General features: G+C 51.6%; 1 protein-coding gene across 2 annotated transcripts in view; it reads right to left on the bottom strand.

The window, feature by feature from the left end:
• HHATL (hedgehog acyltransferase like) overlaps positions 1 to 27,382 on the bottom strand; it is a 40,503-nt gene extending 13,121 nt beyond the window's left edge. The window contains exons 1-6 of one of the 2 annotated variants that reach the window (XR_010598190.1): positions 27,095 to 27,288; positions 18,302 to 18,447; positions 16,723 to 16,790; positions 16,029 to 16,142; positions 12,831 to 13,025; positions 10,901 to 11,110 (exon numbers count right to left, since the gene is read on the bottom strand). Coding sequence is in view for 1 of the 2 variants with exons in the window: in XM_008170753.4 (XP_008168975.2) it covers positions 10,901 to 11,110; positions 12,831 to 13,025; positions 16,029 to 16,142; positions 16,723 to 16,790; positions 18,302 to 18,407 (693 nt within the window). In the remaining variant the exon portion in view is untranslated. Of the gene's footprint in view, positions 1 to 10,900; positions 11,111 to 12,830; positions 13,026 to 16,028; positions 16,143 to 16,722; positions 16,791 to 18,301; positions 18,448 to 27,094 lie in introns of both variants that reach the window. The other variant, XM_008170753.4, reaches the window with a different exon arrangement.
• Positions 27,383 to 27,749: the final 367 nt, after the last annotated feature.

Below are 27,749 nucleotides of genomic sequence, written 5' to 3'. Positions count from 1 at the left end.
TCAACAGCGCCGTAAAATTGCTGCTGAATAAGAAATCCGCTTAGATTCACTATGATTTCTTTATTCCCCACGGGGTGGGAGTTCTCGGAAAGCACTTTGGCGGCGGCTGTAATAGCCCCATCGACAGAAACAAATGATTTCCAAGGATTAAAGCATTGGCCAGCATCGCTTGTGTGTGTTACTCTCACACAGCCTTTGATATCGGCCTGCAAGCAGCCCTTATGTCAGGAAATGAAGAGGCTTCCAAACATAGGAGCAGAGAAGCCACCGGAGGTTAATCCGGTGGGGATCAGCTGTTACTGGCCGGTTATCCCAGACAGCTGTCATTTCTCCCCTCTAACAACGGGTTCTGGAACATTGAGGTCTAAGAGGAAGCATCTGTGACGTAGTGCAAGGGGCTTCAGTGGATCACAAGGGCCTCCGCTCAGCTCTCTATTTCCAAAGCCATCCCTACGCAGTGTCCCGGGCTGGGCATGGGGATGGATGGAACTCCTGACTCAGCGTTCCCATGGATGCCGCACACAACATCCTTCCAGGTGATTCATCCCACCACGGGCTGAAGGTCAGCTGCCTTCTCTTTGCACTCGGGGCAGTGCAGAGCCAAGCGGAGAGGAAGGATGGTGCAGTGGTTAGGACTCGAGGGTGGGAGGTAGCAGACTGGGGTTGATTCCCTGAGCCACCACAAACTTCCACTCTGACCTTGGACAACTCACTTAGCCGCTCTGTGCCTCGGTTTCCCCTCTATACAATGGGGATCGTAGCCCTGCCCTGCCTCTCAGGGGCGCTGTGGCAGTGCATTAAAGAGTGTGAGGCCAGCAGTGGTAATGGTAATTGTGGCCATAGAAGCCCTTTAAGTAGATGATCGGTGTGGAGGTGGTAGCAGTGCTTGTGACTCAGGTTGCCCAATGCTTTCTGTGATAAAGACCCTGTTTTCACTCGCTTTGGGCTGAAATGTGCCACACTGGGCGTCTCCCTCAGGCGGAATGATTTTTGGAAAGTTTCAACTCAAATGGCTCAGCTGTTTCTGAAAATGAGGCTGGGGGCGGGGGGAAGAGGGAGAGATTGGAAATACGTTGTTTGGCCCGAGGTTAAAAAATTCCGGTGATCTTTCATTTGAGAAGCTCTAGCACTTCCCAGCTTTGGAGCGGGCACTAGAAATTTGGCAGGAGCGTGACCTTTGCCTCAGAAAGGTGCTCCGGGCTGGGGCCGTGGGGTTTAGAGTGCGGGAGGGGGCTCTGGGCTGGGGCAGGAGGTTGGGGAGCGGGAGGGGTGAGGACTCCGGCTGGGGGTGCGGGCTCTGGAGTGGGGCTGGGGATGAGGGGTTTGGGGTGCAGGAGGGGGCTCCAGGCTCGAGTTTGGGTGTGGGAGGAGGCTCAGGGCTGGGGCAGGGGGCTGTGGCGGCATGAGAGGGTTCAGGGTGTAGGCTCCGGGCAGCGCTGACCTCAGGCTCCTGGGAAGTGGCTGGCATGTCTGTCTGGCTCCTAGGCGGAGGTGTGGCCAGGCAGCTCTGTGCACTGCCCCTGCCTTCAGGGACCCCCCCCCCCCCCCCGCAGCTCCTATTGGTCATGGTTCCCAGCCAATGGGAGCTGCAGAGCTGGCGCTTGGGGCGGGGGGCAGCACATAGAGTCCCCATGGCCTCCCCTGTGCTTAGGGGTCAGAGGGAGGTGCTGGCCACTTCCTGGGAGCCACATGGAGCTGGGCAGGCACCCTGCCTGTGGGCAGCCAACTGGACTTTTAACGGCCCGGTCAGCGATACTGACTGGAGCCGCCAGGGTCCCTTTTCGACCGGGCGTTTTGGTGGAAAACCGGACGCCTGGAAACCCTAGCAGGAACCACTGTGGGGAGTTGGATAGAAGGGAAAAGGGGCAGGAGCCAGGGTTGTGGGGATTGGATAGGAGCAGAAGAGGGGAGCAGCTGCTTGGATGGGAGGCAGTGGGTGGACACCAATGGAGAGAGAGAAGGAATGGGATGGGGGGTTGGATAGGTGCAGAAAGGAAAGGGGGCAGGAGCTTGGGGCGGGAGTGGGGGGATAGAATAGGTACAGAGGGAGAGGAAATGGCTAGGAGCAAAAGTGGAGGGGGCAGGAGGTACGGGGGATGGATATGAACAGTGGGGGATGGATTGGAGCCTGGATGGGAGGAAGATAGGAGGAGCGGCGTACAAGGACAGGAGCTGGGGTAGGGTCAATAAGAGCAGAGGGGAATGAGAACAAGCTGGGGGCACAAGAGCAGAAGAATCTATAACCACTAGAGAACACTTCCCTCCAACCTGGAACTTAACCCACAGCTCCTGAATATCATCATTTCTCTGCTGTCAGCAAAATAATTGTGAAGCCCACTGGGAAATTCGGCATCCCCCTGTAGTGGCTGGTCCACACCGAAAATACCAGCCTGCCTGTGGTACCAGTGACTCCGTCAGCTCAAGTGGCAGACACCTCGGCTGTGGCTCTCAAAATCTCAACCCATGGAGGGGGTCAATACGCTGCCACAGGCTGGAACTTGGTCAGTTTGCTTGTTCAGCAGCTTAGAAAATTGCATACAAAACACCTAAATTAAGGTTAAGGTTGCAAAGTCAAGTACTGAAAAGCTAGAAAATACCAATTTAAGGGTGCCCTTCATTCAGCTCTCCTTTGTATGTAGCTGTAATGAGCCGATCTTTAATTACATGATCACTTACTCGTTTTCCCACCGGACCCTGCCCAGGAAATTTCCATCCAGTTGAATGCCACCCTGGAGAACTGGATTCTTTCCCTGCCTCAGTGTCAGCTGTTCTTGTGGCAGTCTCTCCACAGGTCCCAGCTTTCTGCTAACCGTCTCCTTCTATCCATCTCAAATTAGCTCAGTCCATCAGCCCTTAATCTCCAGGGCTTGCAGTCTTCCTTTGTCTCCCTGTCAGTTTCTCAGAGGCAGCCTGGGATGAGGCTGTGGCCAGGGCCGACGAGAGGGCGGGGGAGCTGGTACAAATGACCAGGGCCTGGCAGTCCAGAAGGGGGCCCGGCTTCCCCAGCTTCGTCGGCCCTGTTTAGCCGGTCCGCCCTTGCTGGGAGTCCCAGAATTTTTTTTTCCACCGGGGCCCGAACCCGCTCTCGGCGACCCTGGCTGTGGCCTGTCTGCTATCCCAGGCCTTTCTGCCTCCTCATCTCTCTCTGGTCTCCTTCCATTAGAGCTCGGCTTGTTTTCCTCATTGGTCCCAGCTGTAGGTGCCTGCCTCCATGATGGGCAGTTCTGGCAGCTGCGCCGGGGTGTAGTCAGCCTGGTTGCCTGTTGTAAGAGCCTGGAACAGCGGATGTTCCCACAAGGCCACCCGGCGGGTCTGCAGAGCCACATCGCGAGAGCACTGTGGAGAGCAGGCACCGCAGAATGTCCCACGCAAAGTACCCAGAGTGACAGTACCCTGCGGCCCTCTGATTGGCCAAGTGCATGATTTAACCCGGCAGGGGCCCCGGGAAGTTGTCTGGGCAGCCACACAGACTTCTGCCCCCGCTGCGACTTCAGATCTCATCTTGTCTTTTGATCTCCGGTCTCCAACCCCAGCCTGGCGCTGACCCTGACTCTTGCAGGCTGATACTACCTCTGATCTCTGAACCTGGCCTGACTCTGACTCTTGCTTATTGAACCTGGCTCTAGTAATTCCTCTGACCCCTGCTCACGGACTACCGTCCATGACCTGTGGACCCCAGTCCAGCTGTGACCGCTAGACTACACCACCCACACCCGGGTTCCTCACATCTGTAAGTGGAGAAGATTCTCCTCTCCCTTCTGCCCATGCTCAGGATGGGGTTTGTAAACCTCATTACATCTCCTCCACAAGGCCGAGGCCTGACCTTGGCTGGCAAAGGAACTTCTCTTGACAGAAAATCGGCATTGAGTTGCAAGCTTCCTGCCCTCTGTTGTATTGGGACGGCCTCCTCATCTCTCCAGGCTCCGTCCTTTAGAGCTGGGCTTGTTTTCCTTATTGGGCCCAGCTGTGGGTGCCTGTCTCCAGGATGGGCAGTTGTGGCAGCGGCATTGGGGCCTGCCTGCTTGTGAGCGGGCAGAGACTCATCCCTCCCTTCTGCCTGTGCTCAGTGTGGGCTTGGTGAACACCATGACACTTTGCCAGAGAGTTTTTATGTGATGCTGGGCAAGTCAGCTGGTTGCTAATTCTCGGCTCCTCGTTTTCGGGGTGCGGAGCCTGACGCAGCTGGGACTAGATATGCGGAGGTGCTGAGTGCTCACAGCAGCTAAAGTCAGTGGGAGTTGTGCTTTGAACAAACAGAGTGCAATTTAGCGCTAAGCACTCTGAAAACCCAAGCCCCCGCTGTCCCACGTTGGGCACCCGAAATTAGTGGAAACTTTTACCCTCCTCTCTCTGTGCCTCAGTTTCCCATCTGTCAAATGGGAATAACAGCCCCCCATCTCATACGAGAGAATTTCATTAATTGAAAAGTGAAGCGTTTAGATATTATAGTGCTGAGTGCAATAGCAACACCTCTGGGGAAATGAACAGTTCTGTATTCAGTGCCAGCATTGGATGGTTCTCAGTAAATAAGGCCGGGGGGTGGGAGGGTGGCGAAAAGGGCACACACTGGATGAACAGAAATATCGAATAGCTACCCACACAGGCTCACCGTCCATCCTGTGAATGGAATGAGGAAGGGTCCTGCGGAGAAAGAGTACAAGGTCTAGTAATATGTAATGATATCTGGTCATGTCATAACACATACGCACAAGGAGGCCAGATTTAAGTTGCTCAGGCAACCTTAATTCTGGCATTTCCTAACTTTTGTGTGCTTGTCTTTGTTCGGGTTGTAATGTTCTTCACACGTGATTTTTGGGTGTGTGACAGATACAACGGCTTCCTGTTGACGCTCATGCTTCTGCGCATAACCCAACCTCTTGGGGCCTGAGCCAACCCCCCCCCGGACTTCAATGGACTTTAGATCAGATCCTGAGTGATGGAGGTTAGGAATAAACTTCTCCTGTGGGCTGGTTAGTCCATAATTGTCCCCTTTGGGGTTTCTTGCTCTGAAACAGCTGGCACTGGCCAGTGTCAGAGAGAGGATACAGGGCTAGATGGATCATTCGTCCGATCCAACCTGGCATTTCATACGTTCCAATGGCTCTTACAGAGACTTCTTGGGCATTTAGATGCCTCCTTATTACCCCAACTTTTTAAAGTTACCCTTCTTTTAAGAGTTATTTCAATGGGTCCTGACAAATAGACTCACCATTTAGGGTTTGTGTTAGTAAATATATAATTCCACAAACCCTAATAGGACAGTCATCTCAAATTGAACCTCCTTGTGCCGGGGAAATTACCCCAGGGATGTGTTTGGCCCAAGGTTAAAATAAATGCTTTCCTGAAATGTTTGCAGAGTGTTAAATTCTAATATTATTATTGGTTATTTGTATTAGCGTGCTGCCTGGGAGCCTGGGTCATGGACCGGGCCCCCACTGTGCTAGGTGCTGTACAAAATACAGACCAAAGAGATGATCCCTGCCTCAGAGAGGTTAGAAACTGCTGCTGATGCTCTCATGCTGACTAGCATTTACTCCCCTGAATAGTCCCACTGAGTCAGCCCTAAAGCCTGTTTTCCATTGGGAAATGTCACTGGTTCCACCGTCCAGCTGAGCCAGCATCAGGACTGGTTGCAGCCCTAATTTAGACAGGTTTCCTGCAGCTGACCTTGTTTTCAGCACTGTATGAACTAAGCCGTCATTCAGCAGGTTTAGTTAAAATGGTGGTAAAAATACCAGATCTTCTAAAATCTTGTCTACACTGAGCTCTCACAGTTGCTACTGCTATTGTTGTTATTATTCATGTGTACTACAGTAGCACCTAGAGACCCCAAACAGGGTCAGAGTCCCATTGTGCTAGGTGCTGTACAGACACGTAGTAACGCACAGTCCTACCACTGGTGCGGGTGTACCAGTGATAACACTCATGGGAAATTAAAAACCCCTAGTGTACACACATCTTTATCCTGTGAGCTCTTTGGGGGAAGGGACCGAGTCTTTCTTTGATTTTTCTGATGCACCCATCCCATCTTTGGGTATTATGCAATTGTTACTATTATTATTATTATTATATTATTTGTTATTAACAAGACACTGTACCAACAATATTTCAGGGTCCTCCATCCCATAGATGGCGCCATTGTGCAGTCCACCATTTCTGAAAGGGGAAATGGCGGCTGAGGTGGGAGGAGATGTCTTGTGTTTTAAGCATCATCAAAATGGGTCGTCTGGGAGATTCTGGTGGGCTTGGTATTGCCTGGAGGGGAAGTGTTGCGCAGTAGGTCATAAGGGAGAGGAAAGTTCAGCTCTGACAAGCTGCGATGAGGTCAGGCCTTGGCAGCTTTTACAGCATCAGGGCCTATAGCAGAGTTTGCCGGGGCTGTCGAAAAGCAGGCTTCGTTTCTGTGGGCAAGCAAGGCCCTGAATATTCCCCAATGCAATCTCATTCATCCGAATGGAGCTGGGGAGGTGTGGCATCTCAATGGACCGTTCAATGCAACAATGCACATCAAAGCCTGGCCCAAGTTTGGATAATGAGGCGGGGTGGGCAGATGGGAGGATTTCAGAGATGCAAGTTGCTGATGTATTAACGGGTCAAGTCCTGAGGCCCGTACTCAGTTTTTGTTCAGGGAAACGTCCATAGCAGTCAACGCACTTTCTAAACATTAGTCAATTCCGCCTCAGAGCATCCCTGAAAGTCCCTAGATGTAAAGGCTCAAAGGGGCCGTTAGACTATCTAGGCCGAGGGCTTGTCTACACTTACAATGCTATAGCAGCACAGCTGCGCCGCTGTAGTACTTCAGTGTAGACAGGACAGAGTTTGCCAAAGGGAGGGATTCTCCCACAGGAGTAGGTAATCCACCTCCCTGAGAGCAGTAGCTAGGTCGACGGAAGCATTCGTCCATTGACCTAGCTCTGTCTACACAGGGACTTAGGTTGGCTTAACTATATCCCTCAGGGTGTGTATTTTCACAACCCTGAACGACGCAGTTATGCCGACCTAATTTTCCAGTGTAGACCAGGCCTGAGTTAATTGGTATGACCAATAAACCCAATTCACAGGTGGATAAACTGAGAACCAGAGAGGCTAAGTGACTCTTCAGAAGTCACAGAGCCAGTTAGGGGCAGAGTCAGGAGCAGGGCTGGTTCTAAGGACGGGCAAGCAGGATGGGTGCCGAACAGCTATACCACTTGTCTTTTTTTCCCCTCCCCTCTGACTGGCCAGCTGCGTTTTGTTTTTGTTTTTCTCTGCTGCTGCGAGGGGGTGGGGAGTAGGGGTGCCAAAAAAGGTTTCACCTGGGCCAGCAAAGCAACTGGGGCTGCTTCTGGCCAGAAGTCCTGTCTCCGTTCTCGGCTCCAACCATGAGCTCACATTGCCTCCCCAAAATAGCCCTCAATGACCTGCGATCATCAACGCTGTAATGAAGGGTGTAACTTGCCACAGCAAGTTCAAAATGTAATAAGGACCCTCAGGGCCAGATTTTCAGCAGCCTCCTAAGGAGAAGGGCAGAAGAATCTGTTGCATGTCCATTTAGCATCGAGGTCTTGCAGGTACAGCTAGAGAGTCTGTGGAAGATGCGCTGACCTTGCTTGTTAGACATACATAGGATCTAACTAGCTATGCCTTCTGCAGGCATGTGCTAGTGCAGCTGTGTTTATCTCCTGCTTTATGTTTGGCTTGCTTGTGAATTCCCCTTTATTTTCTCTAATAATCCCTCCTTTTTTTGTTGTTTTTAAAGGCAATACCACTGGAGAGGGGCTTTGGGGAGAAGCGACATGAACTCAGAGGAGGCTGCTCCGGAGAGAGGTATATCTGAGCACTCGATCCGGGGTGAAGGGCCACTTCCTCTGTAAATAAAAGGGAGGTGTTGGACTTAGTGCAGGAAGCACTGGGTGAAATTCTATGCCTTTTGCTACGCAGGAGGTCGGACTAGATGATCTTAATGGTTCCTTTGGGGTTTTGAGCCGGGAACCAGTCTGCAGGGGATGAAACAAAAAGGCATTGACATAGGCCAGCGTGAGTATGGTCTGAATCTAAAAACGTACGGGTCACGCGGTTTGGTGGCACTGAATAATTAAAAGGCTTAATTCCAGCCTGACATGGAATCTTGGGCCAACTTCTCAGTGACACCACTGCACAGATGGAGTAATTCCACTGGGATCAGTCAGCCAATTCTGGATTTACCCCGTGAAAACAAGCGCAGGATGTGGTCCCCTGTGTTGATGTCACATCATATCACATTTTCAATCTTGCACAGGAGAACTGATGTGGCAGCAGCTGTGCAGGTTCCAAATGGCGTTTGACTGGGAGTTCCCCAGGGACAGGAATGAGTGGATGTGTGAGGTTGGCCTGTTGGTATCTGGCAGTCGGCGTCATGTCTGCTTTGTGCGCAGGTGAGAAAGAATGGACCGTAGATGTCAGGTGGGTGGAGCATACGCTTTGGGAGGAACACTAGAATTAACTTGGAGAAGTTATTTACTGCACTGGGTGTCACTTATTGGAGACAGATAAGGCCCAGCCCTAAGATGCAAGCTGAGAATCCTCAATTCCTATTGACTTCATTAGCAGATGAGGGTGCAATGATAGCTCAGTGGTTTGTGCATTAGCCTGCTAAACCCAGGGTTGTGAGTTTAATCCTGGAGGGGGCCACTTAGGGATCTGGGGCAAAAATCAGTACTTGGTCCTGCTAGTGAAGGTGGGGGTCTGGACTCAAGGTCCTTTCCAGTTTTAGGAGGTAGGATATCTCCATAAATTTAATTTAAAAATTTAAAATGTATTTACTAGTCGGTTTCACTTGCTAGTTCTTCTGCCTCAGCACCAACACTGCCACATTTGAGTTTCCATCCCTGCAGGGATGCATTTACCAGCCCCACGTTTTCATTGAAATTGTTTTGAATTAATTAAAAGATTTCTATTTGCGTTAGGTTTTATAGAATGTTTCTGGGTTCAGATCCTGAATTTTAGACCGCCAGTTGACCGCGCTCCTTTAAAAGAAAATGAAAGGGGGCTGATTAATATTACATGGTCTGCTAGTATTCTTGTGTTTGTGAGTGGATTTTTTCCTAGCCTTTTTGGGGGAGGAATGGGGAAAAAAGACCTGGCGTGTCATTTTGTTGCCTTGCTAATATTTAGGTTTTGAATCATTTTAAAATCAAAACTGTGATAGGGAGGGTGAAAATGAGCACAGTGCTGCTATGTTGCTTTGTATTTAAATATCACACACTATACAGATGTCAGCTGGGTTCCCGCACTGGGAGTTCATCGTCTCTTTCAGGTTTCAAGACCAAAAAAAAAAAAAGGCAAAAGGAAACAGCATATGCTTGTTCCAAGGCTTAACATTTCCACCTTATTTGGTGTCCTACTGAGTTGTGGGTTCTGTTTCTCCTTTTTGAACAGACAGTTGAGTATCAGCCAATGACTGGATGACTGCATACATTTGCAAACATAAGTTCTGTGTTGTACCAACATGTAACATATGTATGTGCGTTGGTGTATATATAGGTACACACGTGTACGTATATACAGACAGAGGAGTATGATAGAAGGAGCAGGAGGAACCCGTATATTTAGTTGCCAAGCCACTTCCCAGTATAAAAAGTCTTTTGTCCTTTTTAAATTTATTTATATATAGATAAATGGCTTGATTTTTCTGAGCCTTAGAATATCTACATCTCCCATTAACTTCAGTGAGGCTACGGGCACTCAGCACCTCTGAAAATCAGGCCTATATAAAATTTAGCTCTGTGTAGCTCGAAAGCTTGTCTCTCTCACCAACAAAAGTTGGTCCAATAAAAGATATTGCCTTGTCTCTCTAGACTGAAATTCTCTCTTGTATGAAGGCTCATAGTGTCTGTCAGCTACAGCAGCTAGAGGGCGACGTGATCACATGTCTTAGCCTGCCTAAGCAGGTCTGACGTTCCATCCACTAGAGGGCAGTATTGTGGGAGGACGGACAGACACAAAGATGTGACACACAGAGGGACGCAAACATATAATGTGTCTAGTCCACATTGGGGCCCACGTGGCAGCTGCAGAATGTGTGAGCATGTGCACATGGGAATAACTGCATGTAACAAATGGGAATTTGTAGGGGCAGCTAACTATCTGCACACCGCTGAGTACTTTGCAGGTGCAACTTCTGTCTGTCATCTAGGTTGTCATCTGGCCCCCATAGTACCTCAGCTCCTCACAAACAATGAATTTATTCTTGCAACACCCCTAGGAAGTAAAGAAGAATTATCATCCCCATTTTGAAGATGGGAAACAGACACAGAGAAATTAAGTCCGAAGTTGCACAGTGAGTCAGTGGAAAAGCCAGGAATCGAACCAAGATCCTACTCCAATGACTTCACCACCACAGCACACTTCTTCACATATTGTTGGCAGAAACAGCTCAGCTGAAAACCTGACCCAGTGGCGCTGATTTTTAGAAACAGCTTCTTGTTTTGCATCGGAATTTTGTTCCATCATCTAATTGCAGGTGCAATTGACGTCACCTTGATGTTTAGCCACGGCTTAATTTGTGCCAGGGCTGAGCCCCGGCACCTCTGGGCTTGGCGGTTCATAGCTCCAGAGCCTCTGGGCTTGCCACGTCAGAATGTAAAAAATTGCTTGAGCCCCGGCAACTTTTTTGTCTTGCTTTAAGCTGGGGGTTGGACTAGATGACCTCCTGAGGTCTCTTCCAACCCTGATCTTCTATGATTCTATGCTAAATTAAGCACTGTGTCTAGCTACCTGACTTGTGCCCTCAAATCAGGTAAGCGTATGTCTAAATGAAACCGACCGTGCCAGCAATTATTTGTGGGAGTAAAACTACAGGTTCGAAGTGGGAGACTGGGCTGAGGGTCCCTTTTAAAATCTGCCCCGTAAGGTGTAAGGAGAAAAACCACAAAGCTAGTACCTGAGAGTGGAATTGATCAAAGGTCATGATGGGTCCGAAGAAAAAAAACGGGAGGTAGAAATTATATTTCAGCAGGTCAATGATGGAGTAAATCCCGTCCTTCCTCTCGGAGTTCTCCAGCGCAAAGCTCATGCAGCGCATGATGGTAAAGCCGCTTCCTCCATAAAACAGAACATCTTGAAGATCAAAAGTTCTTGTTACAAATCCATTCTAAACAAAAAAGAATAGTTACTATGTCATATGGCTGAAAAGGTCTTCTTCTGTGCAACTGCCTGCAGTGGTTATCTCCTACGACCGAGTCTGGCTTTAGATATGTTTTTCTATGAATGGCGCCTTACTTTCTGAGAGCCTAGCTGCATAGATTTTAAGACCAGAAAAGCACCATTATGATTATCTAGTCTAACCTCCTGCATAACATGAGCCCTTGAACCTCACACACTAATTTCTGCACCAAGCCTATAATTTCCATTGGAGCTATAGCGTATCTTTTGAAGAGACACGCAGTCTTGATGGAAAGACTTGAAGGGATGGAGAACCCATCACCTCCCTAGGTAAGTTGTTCCAGTGGTCAATTACCCTCACTATTGAAAAAACTGCCCCTTATTTCTAGATTGAATGATCTGGCTCTTACAACCAGAAGGATCACCAAAACTTTAAGCTGAAATTCACCATCGTGCAGGAGTTTAGCACAAGGCCGATGGTGCACCTAAGAGCTCACTAGAGCACTGAAGTGGTGTGTAGGTTTTGTGCTGGTCTTTGGAACAGATGTGAATGTCACCCTTCTAGAATATCACACACAGGGATGACTTCACCCAGCGCTGAGCTGCAGCCACCTCTGGGGTGGAATGGGACCACTAGCCGGTCTATACAAATGGCATGAATGGAAAATTGCAGCTGCGAAATTGCAAAGGGGCGTTTAGATTGACAGAAAGAAATTACCAGTGGTGGGACTGGGCCAAGGAAACTTGGACTATCACCTTTACGTCTGCAAAACGGGCTACGGCTTGATGTGCAGAAGTGCTGAGAACCCAGAGCTTCTATTTGCTCTAACGGGAATTGCGGGTGCTCAGCGCCTCTGAAAATCAAGCCCTGATGGACTAATACCCCTGTAAGGCAGAGAAGTATTACTGGTCCCGAGTCAGCAAGCTAGTTAAAGAATATGCCTACCAATAATTTAATAATAATATCCAGCTCTTCCATAGAGCTTTTCAGCCAGAGATCCGGAAGCACTTTACCAATGCAGCCAATGCCATTTTAAAAGATGGAGAAACTGAGGCACGGGGAGGGGAAATGATGCACTCAAAGTCACCCCCCTCCAGTCCAGAACGCTATGCACCAAGCCTGCACTGGGGCTATCACTACTTCAGTGGGACTGCTCAGGTGCTTAAGTGCATTGCTAAATTGAAACAATTATAATCTCTGGGGATGTTGAGGCACAGACAGGCTAAGTGACCTGCCTGAGGCAGCGGCGGCTCCAGGCACCAGTGCTCCAAGCGCGTGCCTGGGGCGGCAAGCTGCGGGGGAGAGCCCTGCCGGTCTCTGCAAGGGCGGCAGTCAGGCAGCCTTTGGTGGCTTGCCTGCGGGAGGTCTGCCGGTCCCGTGGGTTCGGCGGCAATTTGGCGGCGGGTACGCCGGAGCCGCGGGACCGGGGACCTACGCAGGTAAGCCGCCGAAGGCAGCCTGAGCCGCCCCTGGCCTGAGGCCCCTAGCACATCAGTGGCAGGACCAGGAATAGAACCCCAGAGGCCTGGTTCCTGCTCTGACCACTAGAGGATATGCCTCCATACACGTGGCTCTTCCTCAAATGTTTCAGTTTGACATGAGCTATCAAATCATAGGCCCAAATACACCGGTGCGTGGCCAGGGCACGACCCCGGCACTGGGAACAAAACAGAGCTGTGCGCTGGAAAGAAACCGGCTACGCACGTACCTGCCACACGCTGAAAGGTTCCAGCCTGAAAGAGGCCAGGCTGCAAAGCCCGGCTGCAAAGCACAACCACCTCTGCTTAGCCAGCGCAACGGTGTAGAGCACCACACAGTGGGAGAGGACAATCATCAGGTAGGCGCGTCCCATGGTGCCCAGCACGGCCAACATCCCGTAGAGCATGTAAACCACAGATCTGTGCTGTGAGAAAAGAGAACGTGCCTCAGGCTGCCCCTTGGGGAGTCTAACACCCAGCGCCCCCGGGCAACAGATACAGGGTGCCAGATAGATACAGGGGGAGCAGGAACCGTTTTATTTACACTAGAGCAGATCAGTGTATGTCGTCTTTTTTTTGTTTTTGTTTTTACATTCAGTCAAGACAGGGGAGTTTTCTGCCCCTCTCCTTGTTCACATTAGTCCTCTTAGAACTACGTCACCCTGGGAGCTCGTGTTCAGCTGATTATCCAGCTGATCATCCATTCCTAGATGGGTGCCATCTTAGCCTCACTGACATCAGCAGTGACACTCACACTGACTTCAGTGGGGCCAGGATTTCAACCGATACATTTCTCTTTCAGGTACTTATCTGCCTCCCATCACCCCGCAATCTTTAATGTCTTTATCCCCACAGCACCCCAGTGAGGTAGGGAAGTGCTGTTATCCCCACTTCCCAGGTGGGGAACGGAGCCACAGCAAGACGAAAGCCCAGATTGTAAAGGTATTTAGATACCTAACCTGTGTTGCAATCAACAGGAGTTAGGCACCAAAACACCTTAAAAAAATTTGGCCCTAATTGACTTGTCCAAGGTCTCCTGAGTCGCAGGCTAGTATGCTAACCACTGGACCGTCCCTCCTCTTTGAGTTGCAATAACTGAGCCAGGAGGTCTCAGATTTGTGGATTTTTTATGACACTTTTTAGGAAAGGAAAACAATTTTAATGAAATGTCCCCCCCATGCACACACACAAGCAGCTGTAGTAAATGTAAGCAGAGTCAGGATGAGCTCTACCCTGACATCTGGTGGTGAATTATGGTGAGTGTGGAAAAGAACTTCAGGGGCTGATCTTGTTTGCATAGGCACACCCACCCCGCCTAGCATGAGCCCACGGCAGCCATGGTCACTTTGGCAGCTGTGGGATCCCCAGTTTCTCTGTTATTGGGGCAGGAGGAATAAAGTGTTGTTACCCTGATTATGTGAATCAAGGACAATGAAACTGTTTTATGACAGAGGGTCTCACCATCACCTAAGTAGCACTCGCTAGACAAGGGACATGGGTTCCAAAACCCAGTGAATTGAGAGAGGTTGGGGACAGGTATGGGCTCCTTTTGAGGGCATGGAACACTAATTGCACTGTCTCCTCTCTCCACTGTGGAATATCAGAGCTAATTTTGATTCTATTAGGAGTCTAGGTAGAGGCTGCTGAGCTGAATTCACTTTGGGCCAATAGTGCACCAGCACTGGGACTCCCCTACTACAAGCTGAAGTCACTAAGAGCTGAAATCACTAAAAGAGCTAAAATTACTCAGCTGAGATTACTGAGTGCTGTGTTAACTAGTGGGGGAACCTGAAGATATATTACTAAGCAGCTGGCAGAGCGGAGCGGTTTGCGGGATGGTTAGAGCGGCCCATGGAACAGCGAGTGGAGTGGAGCAGTTTGCGGGGGCAGCTGGAGTGGTTCCTGGGAAGGCTGGTGGAGTGGCTGGCAGAGCGGAGCAGTTTCCGGAGACGGCTGGAGCGGCTCACGGGATGGCTGGAGGAGAGGAACGGAGCGGAGCGGTTGGTAGAGCGGAGCCGTTCGTGGTGAAAGCTGCAGCAGAACTCCACGGAGAGGCGGGGCAGTCGGCCTCAGACCATGTAAGGTACCCCTTAACACCCTGTGTGCCCCCCCCATTTCCACCCAGGCTGGGGGGGGGAAACTCTGCAGATAAACTTTTGATCTGGGGCGGCATGACCAGGGACAGAGACTTTTGGGTTGTTGGACTTTGGGGTGATTGGACTTAAGACCTTGAGGGGAAAAGGACACTGCCAAACTTACTTGGAGGTGGGTCTTTTGCTCATGGTTTGTGTTATGAATCCTGTTTGTGGTGTTTCCCCAACATAATGCCGCATCGTTTCCCTCCTTTATTAAAAGGCTTTTGCTACACTCAGACTCTGTGCTTGCGAGAGGGGAAGTATTGTCTCTTAGAGGTGCCTGGGGGGTGGGATGTAATTGTCCCAGGTCACTGGGTTGGGGCTTGAGCTGGTTTTGCATTGTGTTATTGAAACAGAACCCCTAGATACTGAACCCGGCCCTTGTTGCTGCCAACTCAGAGGGGCAGAAGGGTTACATAAATAATGAGCAATGATCCTGCTTTTATGCATCTGCCCTGATTAAATGAAAGACGGACGAAGAGGTAGAAAACCGTCCCCAAAAAGTGTGATTGAAAAAAGCAACATTGTCTGGAAAGTCGAGAACCAAAGAGTCCTTCAGCATCTCTCAGTCACAGCCACTCCTGGCCTGATCACCCACAGCACTTGTTAGTTAGTTTTATGGTAGTGCCTAAGTGACAGACAGTCCCTGCCCTGAAAGGCTTTTAATGGGACACACTTGGAAGGCCATTCATTGGGGGAGCCCCCTCTCTCGTCAAATTCTCAATATACACAGATGGTTTTTATGATATTGTCCAAAGGTCGAAGTATTTAGCTCCCACCATGCCATCGCGATTGTGGATTGTCTGTGGCCCAGCTGTGTTCTTTTGTCTTAGACCTGGTCTAAACTAGAAAATGAGGTCAGCGTACCTATGTCACTGAGGGGTGTGAAAAATCCACACCCCTGAGTGGCGTCAGTAAGCCAACCTAATTCCCTGTGTAGCTGGTGCTAGGTTGACAGAAGAATTCTTCTGTCACTCTAGCTCCTTCCCCTCAGGAGAACCCCTCCCATCAGCGTAGGTAGTGTCTACACTGAAGCGCTAATGCGTCGCAGCTGTGCCGCTGTCGCGTTTCGAGGGTAAACAAGCCCCGAGCCCTACAAGGGCGGGTCAGATCATGAGGTATTTGCAGCCCTTTAAAAAGTCCCCTAGGTCCAAGGAATATGCCCCGTGAACAGTGTTTATTGGAATCTTAAATGACGCCATCACCAGTTAAGCAAGGAAAGGGATCTGCGTTTGCCCTGCAATACCATGCGCGGCCTGGTGCTTTTAAAGCTGTGTCTGGGCTCTTGCTCACCTGAGGAGCCACCATGGAGCAGATCTTGGCGAACAGGATGTGCCCCGAAAGGGCAAAGACGATGATGTTCCTGAACGAGGTGAACCACATCGCCCACTCAAAGTCAGCTCCGTCCTGTCAGAACAGAGCCACGTCAGCACGGACAAGCCACGGAAAGGCTACTGCAGTCGCTCCAAGGCCCCCTAATCGCTGACTTCCTGCTTAGTAACCCTCCTCCCGCGCAAGCCTTCAGCTCCCCCAAATGTCCTTCTCTAACGGATAGCACGGATACAGCGCCTGCTCCTTCTCAGTGCTGGAGGCCCTCCACTTCCATTGACTTCAACAGGAGTCGAGGGCGTTTGGCACCTCACAGGATCAGGCCCACGGTTCAAGTTATTTTCATGCCCTTTCTACCATCTGTGGATTTCAAAGCATATTAGCTTAGCTCTATCAACCCTGTACGGGCTCTGCTGGGATCACTTGTGTCTATAGGTGCACGTAAACGCCAGGCACGCTTTCTGTGTTGCGTAAATAATATATTCCTTAGTGAGTGAACTTTTAATTGATGACACGGTCGTTCCGACCTGCAGCAGAAAGGTTCACGCGGACTGTGCAAAGAGACCCGAGCGGCGGGAAAGTCAGGGCTCTTTTTTGTCGCTGGCAGCCTTCGTGGTGGTACTTTAAGCAACCAGTGTCCCACTGTTGGGTTACTTACCATTTTCCTGCCGAAGTAATGCCAGCCCGGCTTTATGCCCTGCCGAAAGGCTTTTCTGTTCACATTATCTGCAAAAGAACAGGTGTTACCCGGGGAGAAACCACTCTGATGCTGAGACTGTCTTCTGTACACAGCCCAAGGCTGCCAAGCACTTAGGCACGTGCTTAACTTTGAGCACAGGTGCAGCTCCCATTCAAGCCACTGCACTCGCTTACAGTGAAGCATGCGCTCCAGGGCGTTGCTGAGTCAGGGCCTGCGCCGTGATGCTGCTGCACTTCTTCCCTGGGATTGGTCAGCATGGGGGACGAGCATCGGGGTAAGCAGGGGAGGGGTTTTCCCCGGCTTAGTTGCCTCCTTCTGGTAGATGGGAGGAGAAAAAGCAACAGAGGGGAGATAAAGCAGCTGAGGTTTTCAAAAGTGACCGGGCATGGGATTTACTGCATGGCTTCTGTTGGCACGAACGGGAGTTGCGTAGCTACAGCTCTTCTTCCCCTCTGAAAAATCCCACTCAACCCAAGGAGCCATCTCCTCCATCACTCCAGCTCTTTCGAGTCACCCCCTGAGCACTTAGGGTGGGGTACTTCTGGGGGCTCCCAGACAGCTTCTCTGTTACCCCTTCAGCCAGCCCATAAGGGTCCAATCATGGGAGGTGCTGACCGCCTGCGGCTCCCATGGGATTTGGGAGTGGAGCCCTTCTTCTGAAACCTATGGGCCTGATCCAAAGCCCACTGAAGTCATTAGAAAGAGCTTCTCTGATTTCAATGGGCTTAGGGGCAGGTTCTCAGTCAGCTGATTGGATGGCTCCTTTGTCCATTGGGGCAGTGTTCGTCTCACTCACAGCTACGTCCAGGTAACTGTGGATTTAGGGTTTAGCTGGAGGGGGCTGGCATGACCACCCTCAGCCTGAAGCCCCCTGTTTATGCTCCAGACAGATACATCATAGGCAGCAGCAGTCCAAGCGTCACCTGCATCACCTCACCAATGTGCTTCAGACTCAACCCAGAAAGATCATCCCCATGCGGGTTGTTTGCACTGCTAAAGAAACCAGAGGAAAGGAGCAAAGAGCCTCCAACCAGGGATTTCTCCAACATCCTGCCCCTGCCCTGTTTGAGGAACCATCATGAGATGATATGCTGTAGATAGGAAGAATTGGGAGCTCTCATAGGGGGAGGGGGACCCAGCGGTCAGCAGTGCCGTTGTCCCATAAAAAGATGTGCTGCATTACTGACAATCAGAGCCCTTGAAGATAATGTATCGGCCTGTCTAGGACGTTGACATATGGGCTTCGCCACTGCGTTGCGCCTGATGTCGCCATTTAAATCTGTGCCCAGTGAGCGTGGAATAGTTCCACTCGGATTGGGCAGCATTTCACACCTACTTTGCTCAGGTGTAAGTGACTCACAAGGTCATTCTCAGCAGAGAATCAAGTCCAAGAGCTTTATACTTATGATCATAGGAAAAGATATTGCAAATGAGTGGAAATTGGCTCCTTCTGAATTCTGGATGGTAAGAATACCTGTTTGGAATACACCTACCACTTACGCACCCACACCTGGCTAGCTTGGATTAGGAAAATTACCTCTCGATGCGTCGAAGATCCCATTTCCACTATACACCACCGCACAAGTCAAGATCAGAGCGTAGAAACCCAGCTCATAACTCGGTAACACTGCTTTAATACCCATGTTGGTGGGTTGCCACCCCAACAGCCAAGGGTCTCCAGATCTGGCAGAGAAAAAAACGAAAGGAAACGTTTTGTGTTCATAGCTACTCACACCCACACTGTGTGTGGGATCTCATTACACATGAATGACTTGAAATTGGAGGATTGGATCCATTTTGTCGTCTTTTGTCTGCAGTGTTCTACCAGCTGACGGGCTCCTTTATCTACCACCCATGGGCTGACATATCCTTCTACTACCCTTCCTGAACAAGAAGGGGAATTTCCTCAGCCCTGTGATTCCAGCCTGCCTTTATTTTTCAAACACAGGAGCTGCTAGACTCAACACAAGAATGGTCCATCTATTCCACTCCGTCTCCAGCAGAGCACGTGACCATAGAAATCAGAAGGGTTATTCGGTCATGTGTTTGCTCTTTCTGACGGAGCAGCGTTGCTCCTTACAGCGCTCAGGCCAGTCTGGTTTTAAATATCCCAGGGAATGGGATTCACCTCATTGTCCGATATGATATCGCGACTCTAATGCGCCTCACCATTGCAAAATCCCCTTGCAGTCAGTCACTGCCAATGCTGCCCCATTGCCTTCTGCTGGGAGCTAGCGTGGTCAGTGGCACATTGCATTCAGCGCCTTAGTGTTGCAGAGCACTTGGCTGTTATCCCTTTTCCGCAAGACGGGGCTGATGGGCTAGGCCAGCATCCTCATCTGGGGACGGCCAGGCAGTGAGCCACAGCAGAACCCCACCGTGCATGTGTGGGGCTGTCCCCATACAGCCACGTTATGCCATTGCAAAGTAACAGCCTCTCTGCCACCCCTTCCCAGCTGCTCGGAGGGAGGAGGTCCCCTGTTTTGTCTCCCCCCTCCTGTGGACTAGTTCCAGCCTCTACCTCATTTACTGCCCCCTGGGTGGTACCGTACTTTTCATCCCTAGATCTCAGGGCTCTTTGTACTAGAGGGCAGGTATCATCGTTCCCCTGGCACCGAACCCAGCTCACCTGACTCCCGGCCTAGTGGATAATCCTCTGCCTTCTTATGAGTATTGGGTACTTCTGTGATACAGGCAGAGGACATGGAACACCTATCTAATGGATGGATATTGCGGGCGCCTTGAATGTCATGTAGCTCAAAGAACCATAGGTTGGGAATCCCTGACTCAGAAGATTACATTGCTTGGCCTCTGGCCACTTCCTTTCATTTAAACCATCCCTCCCCTACTCACCTGTGTTGGTGCTTTTCCTTGCAGAGGAGCTGCCACAATGAAGCTAAAGATCACAAACCCGTGGCTGGGAAATCGTCTAGGCACAGACATTGTTTTTGAAGGCACGTAGGACTGTGTGTGTCCAGGCCCTGCCCTGTGGCGATGCTCCTTCCACAGCATGCTGGCACAGGGACAGCACCAGAAGCGGACTGCAGTTCTCCGATCCCCACAGGGGCAGACAGGCATGGAGCGTGAAAGGGTGACAGCTGAAATCTTGGCCAGCACTGGGGATTTTAACCTGGGACCTCCAGAGCTGGGCTCTCGGCTAGAGCTGTAACAGAGTCACCATCCTCTGTGACGCAGGCACAGATGGGAAATGGTGACTGGCGCACGATAGAGGGATTATACAAGAGAGTCCTTACCTAGGCAGGATTCTTGCGCTAAACACTGAAGTCAGGGAGAGCTGGAGGGAGCTGAGCAATTCTAAAAAAAGGCATGTTTTTTGGTGCCTAACATTGGCAATCAAATGTGGAAACGCTGCCCATTCCGCTTAGCCTGGGGTTCCCCAGGAATACTCGGGTCAGGGTCTGGTGGGTAAAACCCCTCTGAACAGGTCTGAATCTCTTGTGCCAGGGCCTGTGTTTCTCTGTGTCTGTGCAGCACCTAGAAGGATGGGGCCCTGATTTCTGATTGGGGCCTTTGGAAGATGCCATAATACAAATAATAATAAACAACGTAAGTCTGGGTAGTTTAAGCTGTATCGGGAAATTGGCAGAGAGCTACTATGCTCTGCTACTCCCTTTCCACTTCATTGACTGGTTCTGTGCTAGTAAGTCCCATGGCAAGACACACCCACATAGGGAGGGATAGCTCAGTGGTTTGAGCATTGGCCTGCTAAACCCAGGGTTGTGAGTTCAATCCTTGAGGGGGCTATTTAGGGAACTGGGGATTGGCAGGGGGTTGGACTAGATGACCTCCTGAGGTCCCTTCCAACCCTGATATTCTATGATTCTATGTCCTGTATGTAGCTGATAACTGCACAGCGTGTTGGATGCTAGATACTGGATGTAACTGGCAGTACATAGTCATGGACAAGAAGCTATTACATCGCTGGCAGTGTAGTGTATGTAGCTGGCAATGAATGGTGGGTAATGTTCTTGGTATCATTGTCAATATACAGGCAACATATGGTTACCAGTGACAATGTGTTGTGTGCAGCAGGTCCCTGGTAGTGTCCTCTGCATTGTGAAGCAATTTAGTCTAGGGAAGGAGATGAGTGTTTTTATGTGTATCTTGTCATGTTAAACAGGGTCACATTTTTCAGGGCTAGACTTAGAGCTTCCAGAGCCATCAAGGCCAAGTGGGACTCCTGTATGTTGCATTCCCCACTCTCTATTCTGGGATCAGAGACTGGAACATTTGTATCTAAACACGCCCCCTCCCCATGGCTGATCTACCCAGCACTTGCTTTAAGGCCTGCTAGGGTGGGATCTCGCGGGGCGGGTAGGATTGCAATGTGGTTTCCAATGGCTTGGAGAGATTTAGTGACTGCTCTGAGTGTATTTGCTTGTCTGATAACATGATCGCCTTCCATGCATCATTTGTGCAGACGCCGCTGAGGGAATGGCTAAGGGCAGCGTTGCTTGTTCAGTCAAAGCTGTCCAAGAGGCAGGACGGCGTTCGGTGAACTTGGGCAACTTACTTCCTCTCTCTGTGCCTCAGTTACCCATCTGTCACAGGGTACTTCCTTCCGCTCCCTTTGCGTGGCTGGTCTCCCACGATCGTAAGCTCTGTGGGGTAGGGACTGTCTCTTCCTCACGGTGCCTACGACAATGGGACGCCGAGCTGCAACTTCAAAGTGCTGTCTCTTCTTAAAAGCAGCAAAGAGTCCTGTGGCACCTTATAGACTAACAGACGTATTGGAGCATGAGCTTTCACTGGTGAATACCCACTTCTTCGGATGCATGTCATGTCATGGGTATTCACCCACGAAAGCTCATGCTCCAATACGTCTGTTAGTCTACAAGGTGCCACAGGACTCTTTGCTGCTTTTACAGATCCAGACTAACACGGCTACCCCTCTGATACTTGTCTCTTCTTAGCGCGCCAGTGCAAGCCCCGCTAGCCCAAGCCTGGTAACCCGGCCTGGGAGCCGTGAGCTGTGTAGACGTGCCCATTAGTAGTAGTAGCTGGTGAATTTCTCCCCTGGAGGGGCCTTACCCAGTTAGCAGAGTCACTCGTTCAGTGACTCAAACGCCTCCATTACAGCAGCAGAGGCTCAGAGGCTCATAGACTTTAAGGCCAGAAGGGACCATCATGATCATCTAGTCGGACCTCCTGCACATGGCAGGCCACAGAACCTCACCCATCCACTCCTATAACAGACCCCGAACCGCTGGCTGAGTTACTGAAGTCTTCAAATCATGATCTAGAGACTTCAAGTTACAGAGAATCCATCCACCATTTACTCTAGTTCAAACCAGCAAGTGAGCTGTGCCCCCTGCTGCAGAGGAAGGAAAAAAGCCCCCAGGGTCTCTGTCAGTTTGATCTGGGGAAAATTCCTGCCCAACCCCAAATACGGCAATCATTTGAACCCTGAGCATGTGGGCCAGACTCAGCAGCCAGACCCTGATGAACCATAGGCAGGTGAGCCGAAAGGCTCCTGGCTCAGGCAGGGAGATGTGCTTAGATGGAAGCCACTCTGGGCTATCTTGCAGGGAGATGCAGAAAATACAGCTCGGCAGAGGAGCAGTTAATCCTGTGTACTCAGTAACATTAGCTGAGTGAACTTTAAAGGGGATCAGGAAGGGGACTGCCTGTGTGAGCAGCAATCATAGAATCATAGAATATCAGAGTTGGAAGGGACCTCAAGAGGTCATCTAGTCCAACCCCCTGCTCAAAGCAGGACCAATTCCCAGCTAAATCATCCCAGCCAGGGCTTTGTCAAGCCGGGCCTTAAAAACCTCCAAGGAAGGAGACTCCACCACCTCCCTAGGTAACGCATTCCAGTGTTTCACCACCCTCCTAGTGAAATAGTTTTTCCTGATATCCAACCTGGACCTCCCCCACTGCAACTTGAGACCATTGCTCCTTGTTCTGTCATCTGCCACCACTGAGAACAGCCGAGCTCCATCCTCTTTGGAACCCCCCTTCAGGTAGTTGAAGGCTGCTATCAAATCCCCCCTCATTCTTCTCTTCTGGAGACTAAACAATCCCAGTTCCCTCAGCCTCTCCTCATAAGTCATGTGCTCCAGACCCCTAATCATTTTTGTTGCCCTCCGCTGGACTCTTTCCAATTTTTCCACATCCTTCTTGTAGTGTGGGGCCCAAAACTGGACACAGTATTCCAGATGAGGCCTCACCAATGTCGAATAGAGGGGAACGATCACGTTCCTCGATCTGCTGGCAATGCCCCTACTTATACAGCCCAAAATGCCGTTAGCCTTCTTGGCAACAAGAGCACACTGTTGACTCATATCCAGCTTCTCGTCCACTGTGACCCCTAGGTCCTTTTCTGCAGAACTGCTACCTAGCCATTCGGTCCCTAGTCTGTAGCAGTGCATGGGATTCTTCCGTCCTAAGTGCAGGACTCTGCACTTGTCCTTGTTGAACCTCATCAGGTTTTTTTCGGCCCAATCCTCTAATTTGTCTATAAAAAAACCCTTACCCAGTTAGCAGAGTCACTGGGTAAGCAATAAAAAACCCCACTCTGGCGGCCCCTGATTTAATGTCTGACTTGTAAAGCTTTTGCCTCGGGTGGGTTTATTTTTTTTTTAATTTTATTTTACTGAATTTTTAAAAGCTGGAGCCTCTCTTTGGTCCAATCAAGGCAGATCACTCACTGCACCAAAAGCGCGGGTCAACCTGCGGCTTGGCTTTCCGACTGAAGGGGTTCACCTGGGGCCCAATCCAAAGCCCAGTGAAGTCCATGGGAGTCTTTGGACCTGGCCCTAAACCTCCTTCCCATTCAGCCCAAATGCGGAGGAAGGAAGGATGGGCCAGTGGTTAGCCTAGAATGTGCAAGACCCGTTCCTCCTTTGCTGCAGGTTTCCTGTGTAGCCTTGGGCAAGTCTTTCAGGGCTAGATCCATGGCCACTCTCAGTCCGACATTTAAGTGCCCCCAAGCTCCTCAAAACTCCTGCTCAGCTGCAAACTAAACTAATCCTAAATCTCCTCCAGGAACATCCCCTAGGCAACCTAAGTGTCTGCTAATGGGCCTGGACAAAGCCACCTCAGGCCTGACGCTGCCTCATCGCTCAGCACCCGAGGTCATGCCTATGGGCTTTCTCCAACGACGCCTTCCTCTGGGTCTCTCGCCTGCAGGTGTGCTCAGAGCACGGAACAGGCCATGCAAAAAGGCTGCCGGGGGCAGCCAGATGAGGAATTTCGGGAGCAGGCGGGCTGTGTGCGTACATCCCATTGTATCCAGTGGTTCGCGCACTCCCTCGGAGCTGGGTGACTCAAGTTTGAAGCCCCAGTCTGGAGCAGAGCCGTGAGCCTGACTCTCCTGCATGCCAGCAGCGTGCCCTAGCCCCCAGGCAATAGGACTGCCTTCTCTTTCTCACCCGCTCTCTCGCCCCAGGCATAGTGAATGAGAAGCTTCAGCAGAAGAGATGGAGAAAGGCTTCTCCTCCCCCACACCCCTGAGGGCCCAGCAGTTTGGGCAGTCAGCTGGAAGATCTGGGTTCAAATTCTGGCTCCAAATCAGGCGGAGCAGGATTGGAAAACAGGGCCACCGCTTCCCAACTGAGTGCCTACCCACCAGGCTAGGGGCTAGCGCAGGGCTCTCTCCCATGGGAGACAGGACCAATCTGGCTTAGGCTCCTAGCTTCAGGAGGGTTTACAGCTAAGAAGCCCAAGCGGAGGAAGGTATCTCCCTCCCACCCAGAGCTAAAAGCCTTAGCTACCCTGGAGGAGCAGTGCTTAGGCTCCACCCATTGCCTGGGCATTTCCCACTGGCTTGCTTCAGCAGCACCCCCCTCAGCTCGCCGGCATCTGTGCCGCACATTCTGCGTCCCCCGACAATGCCTGGGGATGCCCAGCTCGGGGCTGTGAATTCCACGGGGCGCCTGGAAGCTAGCCAGTGAGCGCTGGGACGCCTGAGTCCCCTTGTGGGGAGAGCCCTTGCTCTCTCCTTGCTCCTCTGCCCACCGGTTAAATGGGGCCAGTGGCATTTTCCTGCCGCCCCGCGGGGCTGTGAGGAGGAATGAAAGACTGTGAGATGCTCCGTGTGTGCAGCTGGAGGCGCATAGTGGCAACGATGGGGTGGCCAGTTGATTTTCAACCGGAAAGTCCGGTCGAAAAGGGACCTGACAGTGTCCGGTCAGATTTACTGACAGGACCCCCAAAGTCCGGTTACTGTGAGCAGGGGAGGCACCGGGTCATCACCTGCTCCAGCCCCTCTCAGCCGGGCCCGCCTCCTACCTTCATTGGGAGGCTGCAGCTCCCAGCCCCAGCTCCACAGGCAAGTCCTTCCTGACCCGGGCAGGAGGGTTGGGGGTGGGAGGGGAAGAGGAGTGGAAGGGGGCGGGGCCTCAGGGGAAGAGGCGGGGCAGGGGAGGTTCCAGCACTCCTGCTGGAGTGTCCGGTTTTTAAATATTACCAAGTTGGCAACCCTGGGCAACGAACTGGGGATAGCGGGGTGAAGAGGGTCATCTCCGTGCCTAGGCCAGACAGGAAAGAGGAGTCAAAGAACCTGCTGACGGGAGATGATGCAAAGTCGGTGCAGTTTGGGCTGACGCTGCTGGGAGCCTGGGTTCAGTCCCAGGCACCTCCTTCCCAGAGCAATGGGAGGCCGTCTACACTCACTCCCAGGCTGTGCTCCTGGGAAAGTCGCCATTGGCCTCGGGGGCACCTCATGGCACTCAGTGTGTGTTTCTGCAGGGGGTGACACGGGCTAACAGTCTCCAAACAATTACCATGAAGAAAGGCCGGGCATCCCGCAGGGGGGGAACGACGTATCTGGCTGGGAAAATGGGGCATTCGGCTGGAATATCAGGCTGGGCTTCCTGGCAGTGAGATGGAACAGTCTCCCAAGGGATGGGCACGTTCACAACCAGACGAAAGCCCCGGGGAATACAGCCGAGGGCACAGTAAGGGGGATTCACCACCCTAACACGGCAGCTGTTTTCCAACGCTGGTTGCCGTGACTCTGCAGTGAGGCTTTTGCAGTTTTGTCCCTTATGGGAGAGTCAGACGGTATCCAGGCCCAATTCTGTCCCCCGGGGTCCCCTGCTGCCTTCAGTGGTGCTGCCAGGGAGGTTGCATGGGTATAAACCAGGGTGGACTTTAGCCCCTGCTGCAGTGATCACAATGAACTGACTAGTGCTGCATGGTTCTTGTGAACCCTGCAGAGCCCGCTGCTAGCTAGACCTGGCGTATTGGCAGCTGGATGGCCCCCAGCAATCACTAAGTGGCCTGGATCATTACACTAGGGGCCTGTGCCTTTTCTCTTCTGAGACAGGGTCAGCACTTACGTTGCACTTGTCAGCCACACAGCTCAACATGCCCCGCCAAGGTCAGCACCACTATCCCACTTTGCAGGTTGGGAAACCGAGGCACGGCGCAGGGAAGTGACTTGCCCAAGCGCACCCAGCAGCAGAGCCAGGAGTAGAACCTGGATCTCTCGCGTCCCAATCTGGCTCACTAGCCACTAGGCCCCATTGTGTGTCGTCCTGCCTCCACTGCAAGACCCTTCTTATGATCAAAGTGTCTTTGCTTTGCACTGTCTAGTTTTAACCCACTTGGAGGGTGTGCTTGGTGTTTTGTTCCTCATTGTGGACGTCTCTTTAAGCAGGCCCCCCACTCAGCACGACTTCAGCCACTGTGCACTTACAGGGTGTTTTTCAAGGGCATCCCAGCAGGGCTGGGCGGGAGAAGGTTAATGGAGCAAAGTTACGTAAACGGGAATGCAATGCCCCCGAAGCTGGTGTGAGGCCGAGGTGGGGAAAAAGCCTCGGTCTGCAGAACACGGAGCCCTTTCCAAATTTAGCTGAGCGCTTGCCCTATCTGCAGCTGCAGGCCTCTGCGACAGCACAGGGTGCCTGTCCCTGGCTCCGCTCCCTCTTTGCAGGTAGGTGAGTGCACAAACCCACGCACAGGTAGCTCAGCGTGCCCATCTCCCTGCTCCGCTCCACACCTGGGAGGCGTGCGGACGTGCTAGGGGACGTGCACTTTGCACGCGGTGGCCACAGATTACGGTTGCGTTACCGGCACTTCTGCACTGTGGCTGAATCTTGTTGCAAGCGGTCGATCTTACATACAGCGCTTGCGCCCTGGCCAATGAAAGCAACCCGTCCTCATGTCCCATCCACCGCAACTGCAGTTAACAGTAGCCTCCGGCCACAGACACAGCAAGACTTTCAGCTCAGCCGCGGTGCCAGGGACGGGTTGCAAACACAATGCAAGAAGGGGCGCGCTCGTGCCATGCAGATAAGTCGTTTAACAATGACCTGATTTACTTGCCTCCTTTTTGAACATGCATTTCCCTGCAACTGACCTTGGCAAGCAGTTGGCACAATGCAGCACCAGCCCGGAGCTCAGAAGTGAGGCAAAGCAGGGGGACAGACGATTCCTTTGGAAATCCGGATCCCAGCACTGTAAGTTGGGTGGGAAGGAAGAAATTGCAAGTTGTCCTTCCGCTGAGGCATCTGACTGTCCGGCCGGTGGCTCCTTGGTTTCTTGGCTGCCAGTCCCCCCTGGGGTGGATCTCAGGAGTGAGTTGAGCTGGGAGCAGAGTGCGGCAGGCTGGAGATAGTTTTATTTTAGATCAGCACTACAGAGGGGGTTGGTTCAGAAGCTGCCTGTCAAACAGCAGCAGCAAAAGTTAATTCAGGGCAAGTGGGGGAGGATGGAGGGACGGAGGAGGGAGACGTGGAGGCAGGGCTGGCAGCCTAGGGCGACAGGCTGGGCATATGCCAGCTGGATATCAGGTCCCTTCTCGCACTGGGAGCTGGTTAGAGTTTTACCTCCAGGCTTCTGGGTCAGTGGTATCAAATCGCTGCCCCGGGCGTGGTGTTTCTAGGGCAGAGAGTGTTATCGCAGCCTGACCTTCCGAGACGGGCTCACGTCCGGGCTAACCATTCACCCGGCAACTCAGCAAACGGCCTTTAGCTCACGTCGTGCCACGGGCCACAGATTGAGGTCCCCAGCCC

This window comes from Chrysemys picta, chromosome 2, assembly GCF_011386835.1.
Source record: "Chrysemys picta bellii isolate R12L10 chromosome 2, ASM1138683v2, whole genome shotgun sequence".
NCBI lineage: Eukaryota > Metazoa > Chordata > Testudines > Emydidae > Chrysemys > Chrysemys picta.
The sequence above is the reverse complement of the archived record's forward strand: the minus strand, read 5'-3'. Positions and strand labels throughout refer to the sequence as shown.